Genomic DNA, 11239 nt, shown 5'->3' on the forward strand with positions numbered 1-11239 from the left:
TATATCTCTACACAGAAATTTAAACATATTGAGCCCGTTTGGATTGGCTTATAAGTTCTTTGAAAATGAACTTATAAGTTGTTTTACTTTTTTGAGTGTTTGGTGGCTAAATTTTTATAAGTCATTTTGTGCTTAAAATAAACCCAAAATAATAATTAGACCCGTTTGACTTAGCTTATCTAAACCAGCTTATAAGCTATTTTTTTTAAGCCCATCCAAACAGGCTCATTCTCTCTCTATCTTACTTTCTCTCTCTCTCCAACAATATCATTAACACCACCTCCCTCCCGCCATTAAATGCTATTGCATCCTCTTTATGCACTCTACATTAACTCCTTTTAATTTCCCACACATTCTTATCTCTCCACCTCTCTATTTTCTTCCCCTTTCTTCTCCATATATTCTCATCTACAATTCTCTCTCTCTCTCTATTTTTCTTCTTCCTTTTTCTCTCAAGAAAAATTCTTCTGAAATTCTATTCACAAGAAAGTAATTGTTTTCTCATCACAAAAAGAAAACCAAAAAGTGGTTTTCTACTTACTTTTTTTTTTTTTTTAGATCTAACCCTAAAACTTCAAGAGGGTTTTGTGTTATTATTTCTTACTTCAAGGCTAGCTTCAAAGACTGTGAGTTACTATATATTTTCGTGTGTCTTCTTTCTTTCTTTTATTTTGTTGAGAACTTTTTAAGTTTTACCTAGTTCAAAAAATTGTTTTTTAAGCTCCCATTTGTCCACACAATTTTTTTTTTTTTTTTTTTTAATTTAAAAGAGGATAAATTTAAAATATCGTTTGATCATAGATTGTATTGATGTTTAAACTTGTTTTTGTTTTAAGATGAACTTCAAGTTTGACAAAGTGATTTTGATCTGCTTTTCAAGTGTTTTTTGTTTTCTACTCATAATATTTCAACTATTCTTAAAATTAAATGCATATCAAAACATAACTTGATTTCAAATACCCTTTCAATTTTTTTAAATACTTATTTATTTTTTTTCAAATGTTACATTTTTTGTGTCCAAACGCTTATTTACTTACTTAATAGTTCTTTTTGTCCGTTATCTTGTTTTGCAGAATGACGATTATGACTGAATTTGGAGTACTCTACGGACATATTCGTGGACGTTATCTTAGGATAATAACTTAAGTGAAAAAAAAAAAGGCAGTGTATGGACTTTGGGTTCTCACAGTGTCAACTCTTTCTTTGGTTTTTTTCCTAAGATAATTTCATTTTCAGTCTTTTTTTGGCACAGTAAAACAGACAGGGGAGAGAGAGAGAGAAATATAAAAGTCTTTTTGTTTGACATCTCAAAAACCAAAAGTCAAATTTTCCCATTTGTTTCTTACTACAAATTATCCAACTAATTTTCTTATTCAGATACAGCCAAAAAAAAAAAATGTATTAAACCTCAATTTCCCAAAACCAAAAAGCTACTTATAGTTATATATAAACAAGAAATACAAAAGTAGAAGTCTCTCTAGGGTTTTCATGAGGGATTTGTATAATGATTTTTGAATGATGGGATGTGAATTTTGGTTTTCTTAAAAAGTTCAAATTCAAGAAAAGTAAGTCATCTAAGCCATTACTAGACTAACTCTCTATATTCTTCTACATTTATCATATCTAGTATTTCAGAGTTTGCCTTGATTTGATATTGTTTTTACGTACTGCTTCGCCATTTCCTCTTCATTTCCATTCCTTTCTTCTTTTCTTCGTATCTTTTTCCGGAAACCGATCAGAATTCAGACGCTTGAGTTTTGATATGCTAAGAAAGTTATACGGATCATGAAAATCGTGTATTTATGGAGAGAAAAAAATCATTTCCGAAGGTTTTGTTTAATTTGTACACCTTTATAGTAATTATAACTAATGTTACAATTTTTGTTTTTGGTTTTTTTTTTTTTAAATGTTTTTTGCAGGTAACAAATACATAGCTTATCAAGAAGGATATTATAAAATATTTATAAGTCAAAATGTTTCAGCCAAACATGTTTGAGAGCCACCATCATCTACTTGATATGTCACATAAATCACCAGAAAATGAGTTGGATTTAATTCGAGATGATGAATTTGAGAGCAAATCAATGACTGATATTATGGAAAATCCTTCTGGTGACGATCAAGATCCTAATCAACGTCCAAACAAGAAGAAGCGTTATCATCGGCATACACAGCTCCAAATTCAAGAAATGGAATCGTGAGAACTCTTATTTATAGTAACTTATATATATCATCAGTGTGAAAAAGAAAATTATTAGTGTAATAACGGAGCCTTAGGATGACTTTTTGGTTAGTTTTTCAAGATGAGTTTGAAAAACTGGTTTTGACTACTTTTTTGATGAAATTCTTTTTCACACTCGCTAAGCTTCAACTTCTTTTTCAAGTGAAATATATGTTCAACGTTGCTTTCAAATTTCAAGAAATGGAGTCGTAGGCAATCTAATATTTGTAAATTATATACATAGACGATGTAAGCAAAAACTATCAGTGTAATTTAGGAGCCGTTTGGACATACAAAATTTTCTCTTCCTTTCCAAAATATTTTCAAAATATTGTTTGATTATAAATTGAAATGATTTTTTGAAGATGTTATTGACATCTTTTCCCGTGAATTCTTTTTTCTGCTCACAAAATTTGAAGTTCTTAATTTCAAGTGAAATTAATGTTCAAACATAACTTCAACTTTCAAATACTATTTTTCAACTTCAACTTCAAAAATGTTTTATTTTCAAGTTTCAACCAAATATATGGCCAAACGTCTACTTAATCTTTTGTACTAGCTAGTAAATTGTTGCGGTCAGATAACTAATTCAACTTATTATTGGTAATATGACGGTGTTACTGAAAATTGAGAAACCCCCTTTAGTTTGGTTAAATATTAACACAAGACATCTTCTTCTTTTTTTCAGGTTTTTCAAAGAGTGCCCTCATCCAGACGATAAACAAAGAAAAGAACTGGGAAAAAGATTAGGTTTAGAGCCTTTGCAAGTGAAATTTTGGTTCCAGAACAAGCGTACTCAAATGAAGGTGAAATAAAAAAGTTCCCAGTCAATTTTAATTTCCTACAAATTTTGCTCAATTTCTTTCTTATGAAGTATTTAAAATTGGATTAAACTTACACACATTGATACAATATAATATTTTACACTATGTGATGATTTTTAATCCGTCTTATTTTAGGTTACTTGTCTCATTTTATAGTACATTGATTTTGAAACTATTGTTATTCTAGGAGTATTTTTACTATATCATCGATTTATATGTCAGTAAAAATATAGAAGAATTTTAGTATTATTCTTATTACTATTATTTATAGATATTAACTTATCTTTTACTTTTATTTTTGAGCTTAAATGCTGAAATATAGCCACTGAGTATTCACATAAATGACCTTAACTTTTTTGGATTGAGGCATAATTATTGCCGTTAAATTGAAATTAAACTCTTTCAAAATGTGTAAAGCATTAAATGCCCTCATACATAATTTTGGGACATTTTCAAAGGAGAAGATTAAAATTTCTGGTCTAACTCTAATTAATTCCTATTACCATTTGCAGGCTCAACATGAACGCCATGACAACTCACAATTGAGGGCTGAAAATGAGAAGCTTCGTGCTGAGAACATAAGGTATAAAGAAGCCCTTGGTAATGCTACTTGTCCAAATTGTGGAGGACCTGCAGCCATAGGTGAAATGTCATTCGACGAGCAGCATTTGAGGATTGAGAACGCTCGTCTCAGAGAAGAGGTACTGCATGCATGAATTAGTATATATGCCTGCATAGGCGAGTTCAGAATTTAAAATTGATGGATTTATAAAGCAGTATAATCTTACTTAATATTAAAATCTTAGTTATTTCTTACATATAATGTCTATTTATGCTTCATCTCAATATAAATTGGCTAGGTGAACCCATACCCTCTTAATTATCTAGATCCGCCCTGGCAATAATTAGTGGTAGCTTTGGCCAGTGGTGGAATCAAAATTTTAATTGAGGGGATTTTTAAATATAAAGAAGTATACCATGAAGAACCTAAGGAAATTCAAAATTTATTATATACACATAAAAATTAATTATAACCTTATATAAATTAGTGTAATTTTTTTTTATATATAGCCCCATGGGGTTTTAATTTTTAGTATTTTATAAAATGATATAATTATTTTTAAATAGGTGAAATAGCGTAAAAAATTGAAGAAAACTATAAATAAGTGATATATATATATATATATATATATATATATATATATATATATATATATATATATATATATATATATATATATATATATGTATGTATGTATGCCTCCTAGCTTTTTTGAGATAGTAGAAGACAAGATAAATTTGGTTTTTAATGGTTGAAAAGATAATTTGGAAGATAAAGCATCTATAAAAGGTTTACTTCTAACATCTTAGTGGTTTTTAATGGTTTAAAATAATGTAAAATTAGTTCTTTATAAGAATGTATATATGAATGATTTCTCAAACATTCCGGAAGATTTTTAGGCAGATTCAGAATTTAAAATTTATGAGTTGTGAATTGTAGCTCTTTAATTTGTACATGTTAAATAGATATTATCGCACCCATAACTTAAATGATACATCGGCCAACAATGTCATATAACTAATTGGGAAAATAAAGTATATTATTTCCAGTTATCACACAACATTAATTTAACCATTTTATGTTATTGTTTTGCATTGTGCATTTTTCAGATTGACAGAATATCTGGAATTGCTGCAAAATATGTGGGAAAACCAATGCTTACATATCCTAATCTTCCAACTACTGGGCCAACCCGTTCACTTGATCTAGGAGTTAGTACTTTTGGGCAAGTTGGTGAAATGTACAGTGCTGGTGATCTTCTTAGATCAGTTTCAGGCCCAACAGATGCTGATAAGCCCATAATTATTGAACTTGCTGTTGCTGCTATGGAAGAACTTATAAGAATGGCCCAAACTGGAGAACCTTTGTGGATTACTAGCCCAGATAATAATGAGACTTTATGTGAAGAGGAATATGTGAGGACTTTTCCTAGAGGAATTGGGCCTAAACCTTTGGGCCTAACATCTGAAGCCTCTAGAGAATCTGCTGTTATTATTATGAATCACATCAATTTAGTTGAAATTTTGATGGATGTGGTAAGGATTTTTCTTTAAGCAAGTAATACATTTGGCTGGTCGGCAAAAAATATTACATCCAGTAGCTAAATGTATAAACATATACAATATATGTATGACATATGTATAACTTGTGCATATTACAATTAATTTTTAAAAAATATACATTTGCCGCCTATTATTTTGGTGGGCGAATATATGGTGTAAATTTTTTAATTTTTTTTTCTAATTAGAGATATAATTGGTAAATTACAAATAGCTAGTTTTGACCTTTTGGAATTAAAAATATCGATTGTATTGGAGTTTCAAATTTCACAAGTAAACTCTAGGATATTGTCATGGAGTTTCACCTGTGGAATTTGAAATTTCATGATAGTGGCTAGTTTTCAAAGGCATGACCGGAAAAAGGCCTGTGAAAACTGTTTCTTCTATTCAATTACTACTGTTTCGGTCTTCAAAATACTAATATTTGCGTTCAATTATAATGTGGTATTGAATTCAGAACCAATGGACAAGTGTTTTTGCTGGCCTAGTATCAAGAGCATTGACCTTGGAAGTCCTATCAACTGGGGTAGCAGGAAATTACAATGGTGCTTTACAAGTGGTATGGTTTGACTTCTACTATTTCCCCTATATTATTCTTGAAATAACTATTGGTAACTGTTCATAAAATGTGAAAAGTAACCTGAAAAATAAGGCAGGTTACCTGCTACAACAAGTGTATATGTAAAATTCCTAAATATGTTCTAGACACTATATTCTAACTGGTGTGTCTTTTCGTTACGTTTTATTTTTAGATGACAGCGGAATTCCAGGTCCCTTCACCATTGGTTCCGACTCGCGAAAATTATTTTGTGAGATATTGTAAACACCATACTGATGGAACATGGGCTGTGGTTGATGTCTCCCTTGACACTTTGCGGCCCTCTTCAGTGTCGCGCGGTAGAAGAAGGCCATCTGGTTGTTTAATTCAAGAATTGCCAAATGGTTACTCCAAGGTAAAGCCACTCTGTATATTTAAGAAATCATAATAAATAGGATTAGCGACGGTTTTTGTTGTTTAGTTATGTAATTTGTCAGTCGTTAATTCCTGTCTTTTAGTAGTTGCAGTTTCATGATTTACTAATTATGCCTAATATATTATCCCTCCAGGTTACGTGGATCGAGCACGTTGAAGTGGATGATAGATCTGTCCATAACATCTACAGACCTCTTGTCAATTCAGGCCTCGCGTTTGGGGCTAAACGTTGGGTAGCAACTTTGGACAGACAATGTGAACGGCTCGCAAGTGCAATGGCTAATAATATCCCAACAGGCGATGTTGGAGGTAATATATTGTAATTTGAGATATAATATCTTCGAGATCACGACTTGCTAATCTATTTTTTTTTTTTTGCAGTCATAATGAGTCCTGAAGGCCGAAAAAGTATGTTAAAACTAGCTGAGAGAATGGTGATGAGTTTTTGTGCCGGTGTTGGCGCCTCGACTGCTCACACATGGACTACATTATCTGGAAGTGGTGCTGATGATGTTAGAGTTATGACTAGAAAGAGTATAGATGATCCGGGGAGACCTCCCGGTATAGTGTTGAGTGCAGCCACTTCATTTTGGCTGCCAGTTCCTCCAAAGAGAGTCTTCGATTTTCTCCGAGACGAGAACTCTAGAAGTGAGGTAAGTGATAAGCCAATTGCACTTCAATTTACATCCATTTGATTCTTCAGCCATCGATCCTCCCCTGATGAATGATTTGGTTCGATTGATTATTCCAAGAAAGTTATATGATACCAAATTTTCAGTTACTCCATTGTATGTAACTAAAATTATACCTTTTCCTATCTTCTGAATCATCAAGGTTTTTCTTCCGTCAAATTTTTGAGACTCAATTGTGTCAACAAGGTTTTCCACGTTATATAACGATGAACTTATTATATTCTGTTATTATCTGACCATTTTGTAAAATGTGCAGTGGGATATACTTTCAAATGGGGACCTAGTTCAAGAAATGGCGCATATAGCAAATGGTCGTGATCCAGGAAACTGCGTATCTCTGCTCCGCGTTAATGTAACGTCTTCTTCTTACTTATCTAGCTCATTAAACATTATTACTTTGACACTACTAAAAACACAAGAATTTCCTACAAGCCAATTTCTGATGGACGTGCCTCAGAAATTGGCTCGTCGGAAGCTTTTCCAAACGGAAATCTCATATTTCCTTCGGATGTTCGTGTGTTTTTAGTAGTGTGACATTAAGAGGGACCACTAAAATATTGTAAATTTTGTTGCAGAGCGGAAATTCAAGCCAGAGCAACATGCTGATACTCCAAGAGAGTTCAACAGATTCCACAGGGTCTTATGTTATCTACGCTCCAGTCGATATCGTTGCGATGAATGTGGTGTTAAGTGGTGGTGACCCCGACTATGTTGCTCTTCTACCATCTGGATTTGCTATACTTCCAGATGGTGGTGGAGGAATTAATAGTGGATCGCTTCTCACTGTTGCATTTCAGATTTTAGTTGATTCTGTCCCCACTGCAAAACTATCTCTTGGATCTGTTGCAACTGTTAATAGCCTCATCAAATGCACTGTTGAAAGGATCAAAACAGCTGTAGCCTGTGAGAGTGCAAGATGAAAAATCCAAGGTAAGTTATTTCCTATTTTTATAGATTGAATATATATACACCGACATTGTAAGAACTTTTAAAGTAGCACGTTACAATAAATTACCTATCATATTTTTCAGTATACCCGTTTTTTGTTGCCAATTAGTACCTGTTGTTCTTAGGTTGTTTGACATTATAAAAAATTATTTTGCTTTGTTAGATATAGAAATTAAATTAACACATTTTGTTATGAATTGGATTTAAGCTAAATACACTGAAATTGTAAAAAGATTGTAACACTATTAGTATAGTTTAATCTGCAATAGCATGTTAGTTGCCTTTTCTCGAGGTTACTCATTAATGCTTATCATTGAGATTTACTTGTATTTACTATATAAGTGACTTGATTGTGTGATTATTATTACTGTGTCGATGCATACAATTTAGCTTCTAACGCTGACAATGTAGCAGTTTTTGTACCTCTATTAGCTAGTACAATATTCTTTTACATTATGAGTATATAAAGTAAAATCTCTAATTTCATTGTCTATTTATTGGGGTTCATAAGTTTTAACTTTTCTTCAGCTTCCAATATATAACGCATGCTAATCATTTGAGTCTTTACTGCAGTAAAATTTGAAGGATGGAGTATAGATGGTGAGTTTACTCAAAATATATATGGTTGGAGGCTAAAGGAAGGAGTCAAGAACGAACCTCAAAAGTAATCCTTGCTAGCTCTAAATGGAAAAAACAGAAGCAAAAAAATTGAATTTTGCCAGCATGGATGTGTAATAGGTTCGGGTATTGACTTCGAAAATATTGGAACTTTTGATATGTAAACCAAGACCTTCTTATTTTTCATGATCAAGCTTCAAAATTTGTCAACTTAAGGCTAATTATGTTATTAGTAGCATTTTTACTTTAGTTTGATTTTGTAAGCTTAGTTTTTTTTCTAACAAGTTCATGAGTTCTTTCATTTTAATAGAAGGTTGTGACTTGTGAGTACATCTTCATATTCTTTTCTAGTTTAAAAAATTGTGTCACTACACCAAATAGAAGCGTAAAATGGGGATTTATTTACCCCCGCCCCACTTCTCGTTACAATAACTATAACGTCTCAATTTCAAACTAGTTGAGTTTGGTACACCACATTACTATTTTCACTTTACTTGGACATGTCATTTCAATATTCAGTAGGAAATTACTTACCACAAAGAGCCTTACCTCAAGAAAAAAAGTTATTTGTATCAAGTTTACAATATCAAACAGATAATTACCAGTCAAGTTTTTCCTTAATTATTAGGAAGAAGATCACTTGGACAAATCCAGGGTATTATATTTGCTTAGGCATGAACCTGATGCATGCGCGGGTAAGGGAAGGAAGTTTCCTTTGGCACGTATAAGTAGCTATCACATATCGAAGTTTCAAAAGTCAAATAAGAGAGATTTGAAGACAAAAAAAAAAAAAAAGCCTGAGACACGGAATGATAGGCGGGCGACCAAATTTCAGTTTTACAAATACATTTATTTCCATAAACCATGGTTAATGATATCTATTCTCACTAAAATTTGTAACTGTTAATAATAAGATAATGAGTAGAGTGAATTAATCGAGGACTACCATAACATTAATATATAAGGGATTATAATTGATAGACATTTAATATGTAAAAGGAAAAAAAAAAAAAAGATTAACCTTTTAGTTTTTTATGTATATGCATACAATAATTAATATCATATCAAATAAAGTTATGATATCTTTGACATTAGAAATATAATTAAGTAGCGGGTTTTAATTCACAGAAACCATTTAATATAGCTAATCATGATGAAAGTTCTTATCTTCTTTAATTATATTGTTTATAAAACATTGTTCACTCAATAGAAATATTTCATCGAAGATTTAACAAATCAAGATATATTTAAAAAAAAAAAAAAAATCAACTTTAACATTTTGGTGTAATTCATTTCTGACACTTACTTTTATATTTTTCTCTATTTTTCATTCTAAACTAATAACAACAATAAAAGAAGAATGAAAAGGAAAAATAAAATCAAAATAGAATAAATATAATTGTAAAATTTTTATTCCAAATTAGGATGTGTTCTTGCTATATTTATTACTATCCTTTTCCTTTTTCATTTTTTTCTAATGTGTTTCATTTTTCCTTTGTATTCCCCAGTTTGGGTTTTTTAGAAAAATATCAAATTCTTTTATGTGCAAGTGCTACCGTTATAAAGAACTAATCTCGAGATAGAATAGAATAAATTTCTTACGCATATGCATAAATAGAATAGCTTATTTTGGTGAAATATACGTACTATCAAATTAAAAGGTACATTTTTTTTTTTTAAAATGATTGTAGTTGTTCAAAATTAATTGATTTCTAACAAAGAATAGTTTGGACGATAATTTAAGGGGTAGAAATAATCTTAAATTTTACCGCCTTTCATTTCTGATAACTCCACATTTTGTCTTCATCCATGAGTTTGTTATTTTTTTGTTGACTCCTATCTTTGGATATTTAGAAAATAATTAAGAAAAGCAAAGATAGGGAATCGGATATCTTAAAGATAAAATTCTTCTTCAGTTTTGTACATAAATTACAAAGAATACAACAGATTAGGAATTTCTTTTGTAACTTTTTTGTGATTACAACATTATATCAAGAATCAAGAACCCTCTTTTCTCTTTCTTTCAAACTTTTTTTTTTCATGCAATTGATTCTAAGACAACGAAGCTCCTTGAGGTCTTCATCCTAAAAACGGACAAAATTTTAAGAAAAGAATTGGTTCATGGGATTAATTTTGATAAATGGTAGAAGAAATCGAAAACATATTTAATTAAATCGTAATTCATAGACTTTTAGTTGGAGTAGTGAAACGAAAAAAATACAACAATGTAAAATTCGCAAAAGCACAAAAATTTACTGATAGATCAATAATAAAACAAATCAAACTACTATTAAAAACAAAACAATAATGTAAAAAAATCTAGCAGAGAAAATAAATACTTGATAGTACTATATCAAATCGTTGGAAGAACAAAAGAACATAATACTACTCCATCATGCAATAATTTAATAGGATGAACAAACTGGAACTGAAAGATTGCTGCAATCTTCTTCTTTCCAACTTAAATAGTAGACAAATTCTTATGCTTTATTCATTAAAAATTAAAAAAACGTTACAAATGATCACTTTATTAGAGAAAGCAAAAGAAAACAAACGGCTGATATGACTTAATTAGGGGAAAATGGTAGAATGGACCTTATTAATGCAATAAAAATATGTGGACATTAAATATAGTAAATGTATGAAAACAATAAAAAAAAAGGGAAAAAAATGAGAGAAAACAGAATTGGGGGGACGTGGAGTATTGGGTGGAGGTGTAATTAAGAGACTGTGGGATGTGATTTTTGGGAAGAAATTAAATGAGACTAATTGAGAAGAAAATCACTCTATAATAGGAAGAAGAAAAAGGCTGTGTGTGTGGAAGGAAGGAAGAGCTTAAGGA

At 30.9% G+C, this 11239-nt stretch overlaps 1 protein-coding gene across 3 annotated transcripts; it reads left to right on the plus strand.

Annotated features, from left to right (window-relative positions):
• The first annotated feature begins 358 nt into the window (after positions 1-358).
• On the plus strand, positions 359-8652 carry LOC132043618 (homeobox-leucine zipper protein MERISTEM L1-like). 3 transcript variants are annotated; one of them, XM_059434088.1, is made up of 13 exons: positions 359-626; positions 1074-1565; positions 1920-2197; positions 2910-3027; positions 3558-3746; positions 4717-5142; positions 5624-5725; positions 5919-6119; positions 6274-6448; positions 6521-6792; positions 7088-7183; positions 7407-7761; positions 8353-8652. In XM_059434088.1, exons 3-12 carry the CDS (start codon positions 1974-1976, stop codon positions 7749-7751), a joined length of 2148 nt encoding a protein of 715 aa, XP_059290071.1. In that variant the 5' UTR covers positions 359-626; positions 1074-1565; positions 1920-1973; the 3' UTR covers positions 7752-7761; positions 8353-8652. The 3 variants fall into 3 exon arrangements, with proteins under 3 accessions (XP_059290071.1, XP_059290072.1, XP_059290073.1); XM_059434089.1 differs by having other exon boundaries at positions 1074-1164; XM_059434090.1 differs by lacking the exon at positions 1074-1565.
• Positions 8653-11239: the final 2587 nt, after the last annotated feature.

This window comes from Lycium ferocissimum, unplaced genomic scaffold, assembly GCF_029784015.1.
Source record: "Lycium ferocissimum isolate CSIRO_LF1 unplaced genomic scaffold, AGI_CSIRO_Lferr_CH_V1 ctg2601, whole genome shotgun sequence".
NCBI classification, from domain to species: Eukaryota; Viridiplantae; Streptophyta; class Magnoliopsida; order Solanales; family Solanaceae; genus Lycium; species Lycium ferocissimum.

Coding starts and splice junctions, on each gene's coding strand:
- LOC132043618 (XM_059434088.1), top strand. CDS start 1,974: ATGTTTCAGCCAAACATGTTTGAGAGCCACCATCATCTACTTGATATG. Junction 6,120..6,273: donor TGCCAAATGGTTACTCCAAG/GTAAAGCCACTC, acceptor TTATCCCTCCAG/GTTACGTGGATCGAGCACGT. Junction 6,793..7,087: donor ACGAGAACTCTAGAAGTGAG/GTAAGTGATAAG, acceptor TAAAATGTGCAG/TGGGATATACTTTCAAATGG.